This window comes from Vigna radiata, chromosome 6 (genome assembly GCF_000741045.1).
Source record: "Vigna radiata var. radiata cultivar VC1973A chromosome 6, Vradiata_ver6, whole genome shotgun sequence".
NCBI lineage: Eukaryota > Viridiplantae > Streptophyta > Magnoliopsida > Fabales > Fabaceae > Vigna > Vigna radiata.
This window is the reverse complement of record NC_028356.1, coordinates 30,944,641-30,952,924: the sequence shown is the minus strand read 5'-3', so window position 1 is coordinate 30,952,924 and position 8,284 is coordinate 30,944,641. Positions and strand designations below refer to the sequence as shown.

At 31.9% G+C, this 8,284-nt stretch overlaps 1 protein-coding gene across 1 annotated transcript; it reads left to right on the top strand.

Moving 5' to 3' along the window:
• The first annotated feature begins 3,673 nt into the window (after window positions 1-3,673).
• On the top strand, window positions 3,674-4,823 carry LOC106763697 (probable carboxylesterase 17). The gene has a single exon (XM_014647863.2). The coding sequence runs from the start codon at window positions 3,894-3,896 to the stop codon at window positions 4,821-4,823; it is 930 nt and encodes a 309-aa protein (XP_014503349.1). The 5' UTR covers window positions 3,674-3,893.
• Window positions 4,824-8,284: the final 3,461 nt, after the last annotated feature.

Below are 8,284 nucleotides of genomic sequence, written 5' to 3'. Positions count from 1 at the left end.
TAACACATCTTTGTTCATTGATCGATCTCATTAGTTTTGGCCCGTTCGGGGTTATTTCTTTTCACCAATCCGTCCCATTATTTTGACCCGTTCGGTTTTATTTCCTTGTAGCTCTGTACTTCGCTCGGTTCCTTTTATCCTGGACCGCTCAGTTTTGGTTTATGGTTTTGCTGTGTTTTTCGTGTACTGTCTTTTCCTTTATATATTTCTTCCCTTGCTTGTATCTCGAATCAATCAATGGAAAGTTTTTCCCTCTCTTTTAGCTTCCTTCTTTTTACTGAGTTATAACTCTATGAAATGAAAGGACACATTTGTTAGTTTGGAGGTGCATGAAGAACTTTAGAAAATATAAGAAGTAGCACTAAAAAATAGCAGAGAATAGGGATGGAAAACAAAAATCTCTACAAGTATGTATTTACACTAAAATCTTTAATGTATATTAAATGATATTTTTATTGAGTATCTTTGTAATGCATAAGTATTTAATTATTTATTTATCGATGATGAAAAAGAAAGAAAAACAATGAAAATGATAAATAAATTTGTTTTTATTAATATTATTTGAATTATTTTTTTAAGGAGAAATTTTTTTATTGATTAGTATGAATAACATTTAATTTTTAAATTATTTAATTGAGTATGAAAATAATAATTATCTACATATTTATCTTTTTCTTGTTTTTATATTAGTTTAAACTCACGTATGATTCTCATATTTGGGGTCAATCTCAAGTGGATTCTCTTTTTTTCGGTCTCAATTGGATCCATAAACTTATAAAATTGAGTCAATTAAGTCCTCTTCGTTAAGTTTTCACTAACGTTGTCTAACTGTGATGACGTGTTTATCTTGATGTGTATGGTTTGATTATGTGAAATTTTTATTTAAATTTTAATAAAAATATTTTAAATTTGTACCTCAAAGAAAGCAGCAGACACAACACGACCACGATTCGTCATCCTTTATGCCATGAATAACAAAATCTCCAATCTTCTAAACCGGAAAATCCTCTTCTTGTACTTCTCCTTCGCCATTTCTCAGAGAAAATTCATTAGAGATAGGGGAGGAAAATTCCATAAACCTTAGCAATCAACAAAAATTGAAACAATCTCAATCTCAATTTGGTCAAGCGAAATGGATAACTACAAGGTTCTAGGCTTGCACCGAACCACGACCAAGGAGGAAATTAAAACCACTTTCAAAAAACTAGCGTTTCAGTTCTATCCGGACAAGCTTCCCAATCGCCGAGGGCCATTGAGGAAATAGAAAACTCCAAAACCAAAGTCAATATGGAATCCAAAACCCGAGCAAATTTGCATTCTAGAAGCCATCTTCAATTTTGGGATGGTGAATCCCCCAAGGGATGAGATAAGGAAGATTCGGGTGCATTTGTAGGAATATGGCCAAATTGGTGATGCCAATATGTTCTATTGGTTCCTGAATCGCAAATCCAGGAGTAAGAAAGCTCCGCCACATCCAAAACTCAAAGAACCACAACACAAAAACACAACCAAACTCATTTTCTCTCTCTCAAATCATACCACCTTCAACCTCATCCTCTTCCGCTGACAAATCCTCCTCATAAGAATTAGTGCACCCGAATGCCATCTCCTTTGGCTTCTCAAATGTCAATGATGCATTGCCTAATTCTTCCACTACTTTTGTGAATTAGACTTTACAGTCTCACAACTATGATAACACCGCTTTGCTGCCACCAACGATCAAGTCCTTCTCCTTTCCTTTGCACAATAATGGTCAAGGTGTAATAGTTAATGATACAATCACAACGCATGGGTTTTCTATCCCTAGTTCTCCAACAATATCATGTAATCTTAACCACAATATGAACCAAAGGTTGGACACTACAGTAGTCTTTTTCTCAACGAGATCATTAACCACGAAACCTTCTCAAAGAAAGACCAAGATCAGGAAAAGGCATTAAAATCAATGCACCTTCACACACTACAGAAGCACCCAATTTCAATTGGGTTCTCTACTAAACAAGAACAACACTTTTCTTTTTAGGTTGAAGACATTCACCTCTATTGGGGATAGCCGCAAAGGTGACACCATTACCGTGCTTTACCTCATCAAATCGATTAGGTTGTCCTTGGAATTGTCCAGGGAAGTCTCCAAGAGTGTGAATTTGAAAACCCCAGGCGGTTGAAGTGGCAAAGGAGCTGCGCCAGATGAAGTAGCAATGACAGGAGGACTCGAAGGTGAACACTCGAGTGGTGGAGATCTTCACGTCACACCAAAACGCGTGGCAGACAGAGGAGAAATGCCTGTTGCAACAGATCAGGCGGCGACAGAGGAGATCGTCTGCCTGGGGGGCGCATGACATAGTTGGAGGACGGGAGGAGCAGCGACCCCTAACGGTGCTCTGGTGATAGTGCTTGGTTGTACGACAACCACAACATTGTCTTGGTGGCGACTCCAGATTGCACGACGTAGTGAGCGGTGGGCGAGGAGGAGGCCACAATGAGGGTAGTGCGCTGACGAGGATGGTTGGTTCAACAAGAAGGTGCGGCAGAACGAAAGCAATTTAGGGGCAATCACGTGGCAGCTCTGTCCCATGCTTAATTGTACAAATAAGCCATTCAAAAAAATATAATACACCTTAGCATGTCACGTGATCTAAAAAAAATTACACCTCAGCATGTGCAGACGACGTTAGTTAAAACTTAACGAATAGGGCTTAATTGACTCAATTTTACAAGTTTATAAACCCAATTGAGACCGAAAAAAATACCGAAGCCCCACTTGAGATTGAAGAACAAATATGAGGGCCAAATGAAGGTTTAAACCTTTTTATATTCGTTTTACTATTTATCTTGACACTGTTTAAAATGTTAAAATACTTATATATATATATATATATATATATATATATATATATATATAAATTCCAATATTTAGTTTTATAACCTTTTTTTCTTATACCTACATACATTTTTATTTATTTTTTCTATTTATTTGGTTTATTATGAAATCAATTCACATTGATAAGAAATAGATCTTAAGTTTAATTTAACCTTACAAAATTGACTTGTAAGGTGAAGTTTGCATCCACTTATACATTATAAACTCGTTTTATCTCTAGTTAATATGAGATCTCTAAGACACTTCCTTATACAAAAATATGTATATTTCGAGTGTGAGACTAAACATTAATTAGTGATTCGATAACGATCAGATAGCGAACATATAACAGGTGAGAGGATATGTCCTACAAACAAAAAATATCACTAGGATATACTTTAACTCATGATTCTTATACCATATTAAGAAATGAATTTTATGTCTAACTCAATCTTACAAAATCGGCTTATAAAACAAGACTTGTACACACTAATATATTATAAACTTACCTTATCTCTTTCCAACATCAATTAAAAATCACATTAATAAAGAGTGTTATCCAATAAAGCATATTAGGTCATCAACATTAGCTCATGTGTTTTTAGTCTACTTGTTTTTTACTATCCTAGATTTTTTAGCCAATCTTAATGTTCCTTAAACATTATGTATTTGTTTTATTTTTACATTATAATTTTATAATTGTCAAATCAATGATGGTGACTCTATCTATGGAAATTTGGAAAACCTCTACAAATTGATTGAAAATAGAAAAAGAAAACACAAAAAAGTAAATGTCAATTTTCTTTTTATTAGAATCAACAAAGCATATGCATGAGTAACCTATGTAACAAAAAGAAAATACAACCATGTGATGTAAATGACCAAACAAACTAAATATACCATGCATTGGCTACCTACAATGCAAACACAAGAAATGCATGCAATAAGAAACAAATATACATACACTATCTGAGTTCTCATAGCTTTGTATAAAATCTCCCACTTGAGAGACAGAAGTTTCATCTCAGATAAAATGTCTATAATAGCAGAAGCACCTAAATTTCTTCAAGTTTACTCAAATGGTTCTGTGAAACGCTTCGACCCTGAAACTGCCTTAGCCTCCTTAGAATCAACCGATAGGTACAAATCAAAGGATGTGATCATAGACTCATCAAAAGGTATCACAGGAAGAATCTTCCTTCCAAGTTTTCCAATTTCCTCAAAGAAACTTCCTCTCGTGGTTTATTTCCATGGTGGTGGCTTCTGCATTGGATCTACCACATGGCTTGGCTACCACACTTTTCTTGGTGACTTCTGTGTCACATCTCAGTCCATTATCCTTTCTGTTGACTATCGTTTGGCTCCAGAACACCGTCTCCCTATTGCCTATGAAGATTGCTACACCTCACTTGAATGGCTAAGTGAACAAGTTGCTTCTGAATCTTTGCTTCAACAAGCTGACACAAGTAGGGTTTTTCTCTCAGGAGATAGTGCAGGAGGTAACATTGCACATCATGTTGCAGTGAAGGCAATTCAAAGCAATGCATGCCCTTTGAGAATCACAGGGTTGATGCCAATACATCCCTATTTTGGAAGTGAGAAAAGGACCGTGAAAGAGATGGTTGATGAAAGCAAAGAAGATGTAACCATGAATGATATGTTTTGGAGGCTGAGTATACCAGAAGGCTCAAACCGTGACTACTATGGTTGTAACTTTGAAAAACATGACCTAGGTAACACTGTTTGGCTTAAATTTCCACCAACTGAGGTTTATGTTGCTGGTGAAGATTTTCTGAAGGAAAGAGGAGTGATGTATGTCGAGTTTCTAAAGAACAAAGGAGTGAAAAAGGTGACACTTGTGGAAGCAAAGGAAGAGTCTCATGTATTTCATGTATATCATCCTCTATCTCCTGCAACTCGTTCACTGCAAACTCAAATGACTACATTCATAGAAAAATATTAGCTTCAACTATTTTTAATGTCAATAATAAATTCATCAAATAATAAAATATATTTTCTCATTAATTATTTTGTTCCTACTTTTATAACTATTGGATTTTTCACCCATGTAATCTTTGTATATATATAAATTATATAACTTTTTTTTTTTTTGCATTCATGTTGTGTATGTAGTTTAATAGTTAACCTAACTCATTTATTATGATAATATAAATGAAAATGATTTGATAATATTGTTTGTAACTCTTCTACTGATAAATAATAGTTTAACATATATTTTTTTTCTTCATTTGTTTCTGTCAATGAACATTAGAAAGTTTGTCCTTGACTTCTCCCAATAAAAGACAACTTGAAGTCTCAAACTAAAGATTAGTTTTTCTTCATGAATAACCAATTTATAAAATTACGTTCTTGACAAAAAGGCTACACAGGGTAACTATAGAAAACAAAATTATAAATTTTGAAACAAAAAGAAGGATAGTGAAAATTCCTAAACTTATAACGAATGAAAATAATATCTTAATAAAAATATATAATTGTAAGATATGTTGAACTGAGTTCACAATTTAGGGGAAAAAAGTGATTTAATTAGTGTATTACACTTTTTTATGAATGAATATAAAAATAAAAACTTTTGAACAAAGAACAACATCGAAAATAAGTAGATAAAGAAGTTTTTACGATGAAGGCTTAGAAGTAAGTCTCAAAGATGTTCAATAAGCTTGAAGACTTGTATTTATGTAAAAATTGTTATAATGGAATAAGATAACTTGAAGAATCAAGTTCAAGGAGGTTGAATATAAAAGTCAACTTGGAGAAGTAAGTTTTTCAAGTAAAATATGTTTTTTACTCAACAATCAATTGTACAATTGATTGTCTAAAGTTCTAGGCAAGTTCTAATCGATAGTAACATATTTGACTCTTTTGATATTTTTTCATGATTTTTCTCATAACTTTTTTTATAGATCTCCAAATAAGTTTATTCTTTTTGTGTTTGATTGTAGACTTAAAGGAGATTTAATTTGAGTACTAGAACATATTTTTGTTGGAGTTCTAAGCTAGATACAGTTTACAAAATCATTTTTTTCACATAACCCATTGATCCGGTCAATTGTATGAAAAACAATTGGTTAACCATAATTTATGGAAAACATATAATCAATTGACCCTAAGTTCCAATCGATTGTTTGGAAAATGGAGGACTCTCTAAATGAAATTGTCATTCAAAAATCCACCTCACAATCGATTATATGCACAATAATCGATTGCAAATGCTTTCTAGGAACCTATAATCGATTGTATAATCGATTATCTTATGTTGATAGCTTTGATCTTTACTTAGTATTTTAACCATATAACATTTTCCACAAAACTCTAAATCAATTGTTTCTTTTTTGTTTGAAACTAGACTCAAAGATCTTCAATTTGAGTACTATAACATATTTTTAAGAACTATACATAATAAAAAAAATGGTTTAAAAAATAGAAAGCATTACTATTTTCATGTTTTTGAAAAAAATAAAAACTATAATTATTGTCCAATCAATTGTGTAAAGTTACAATGGATTATTTCACCTTTAATTTGAAATTAACTAACCATTTTCAAACATTGTAAATGGGAAACTTTTTCTATAATGGTTATAACTTGGTTTGTCTATAAATGGGCGATTAAAGGCTATTGTATGGACAACACACAACAACATAGAAGAGAATATAACCATTGCAAACACTCTTACAACATTATAAACACTTTTGAACACATTCTTGAGCTTTGGGATCTATTTTCTAAAATATGGTTTTCTGAAAACTCTTTGAGTCAGATTTTTGTTATGAGGCGTTGTTGCCATTATGACTCAAAGCTTGGCTTCATCCCTTAAAGGATAGTTAAAGGAAGTGTTCTTTCATTTCTTGTAAGTTATTTAAGGGAGGTGTGTGTTTTCATTCCTTGTGTGTGTGTCAAGAGAAGTGGTTGTATTTGTTTGGTTGTTCTGCTTTCATCTCTATGGTTGTATTTAAGTTATTATTTAGTCATAGTCATTGTAATTTCATAATATATGAAGAATTTACATAATCTAATCTAGCATGTCACGTGTAATAAGAATCAACGATAAAAATAGAAGACTCATAATCATATTCATTGATAAATGATAAGTACAAAGAGACCTTGATAACAATATTCATTCCCTACAAGCACATAATTTTTTGTTGTGACAATCTTATAAAAACTTTTAATGATATTTTAACTCCAACTTTTCCCAAATGTGAGCTTTAGGAAAACTTTTCCTCTTTCAAGATAGGAGTTTTCCTAAGATCGCTAAGATAAAATAGTTCTTTCCAAGAAAACACACTTTTGTTTGCATAGATATGTCTGGTAGCCCTAGAGTCTATCACTCATTTATTCACATTGGTCACAAGATTTACTTGCTAAATGACAACAACAATTATATTTTTTCGTTCAGCTATATTTGTCTTAGGAGTGTTGTTGTTCCTGACTCTATGTCTACAGTAAGGTGCATGATGACTTGTCTTTCCATAAACAAAGCATGTTATTTTCCTCTTAATGGAGGTGTTACATCCATTGGGATAAGAATATTTAAATTTATCTTATTTTGTGATCAAGTTTTTCTTGTACTTTTTTTTGGAGCTAGTTTGTCTTTTATTATATTTGCCATAGCAAATAATGTCCTAACCCTTGTAGCAACACATTTCTATTTTATAGTATCTTTAGGATGATATGAGTGATAAGGTCTGATAATGACATGTGTTTATGTTTGTGTTTCAACTGTCGTTTGTAGTCATTATAGGATTTTGGAAGCTTTTCGATCAATTTTTTTTAAATGAATTCATCCGGTAGACTATGTACCGTGTTTTGATATCTTCAAGGATCTTTTGGTACCTTTTGATATGGATCTTGATGTCCTTATCATCATTAATCTCCCAACAATAATAGTTTCTGATAATGAAACTTTGTCCAACAATGTCTTCAACAATGTATTTGAGAATTAAAGAATTCCAAATATCTTTAGCTTCTTTGTAGGAGAATACACATTGAACAAATCATTAACTAATTAATGTGTTAAGCAAACTTTGATGACACACTTTATTTGCATGGAAGCAATATTCAATTTGTTTTGCTATTACACTATAGTCAAGTTTGGATGTACTAAGAGTGAAAACGACTCTATACATTACTTTGAACAAAGTAAACATGAATTATTGTCGACATAAGAAATTTTGTTTAGTAAAGATTTTGACTTTTGAAACACCCAAAAAAGATTTTGCGAAAATATATATATATATATATATATATATATATAAATTTTCCTTTTGTATCAACATTTGTTTTATAAATTTAAACTCTAATAATTTTTTTAATTAAAATAATTACTTATATTTATATAAAGAGATTTCTAATTTTAGTGTGTAATTTTTCAACTTTACCATTTAATAAAGTATTTTTTAAAT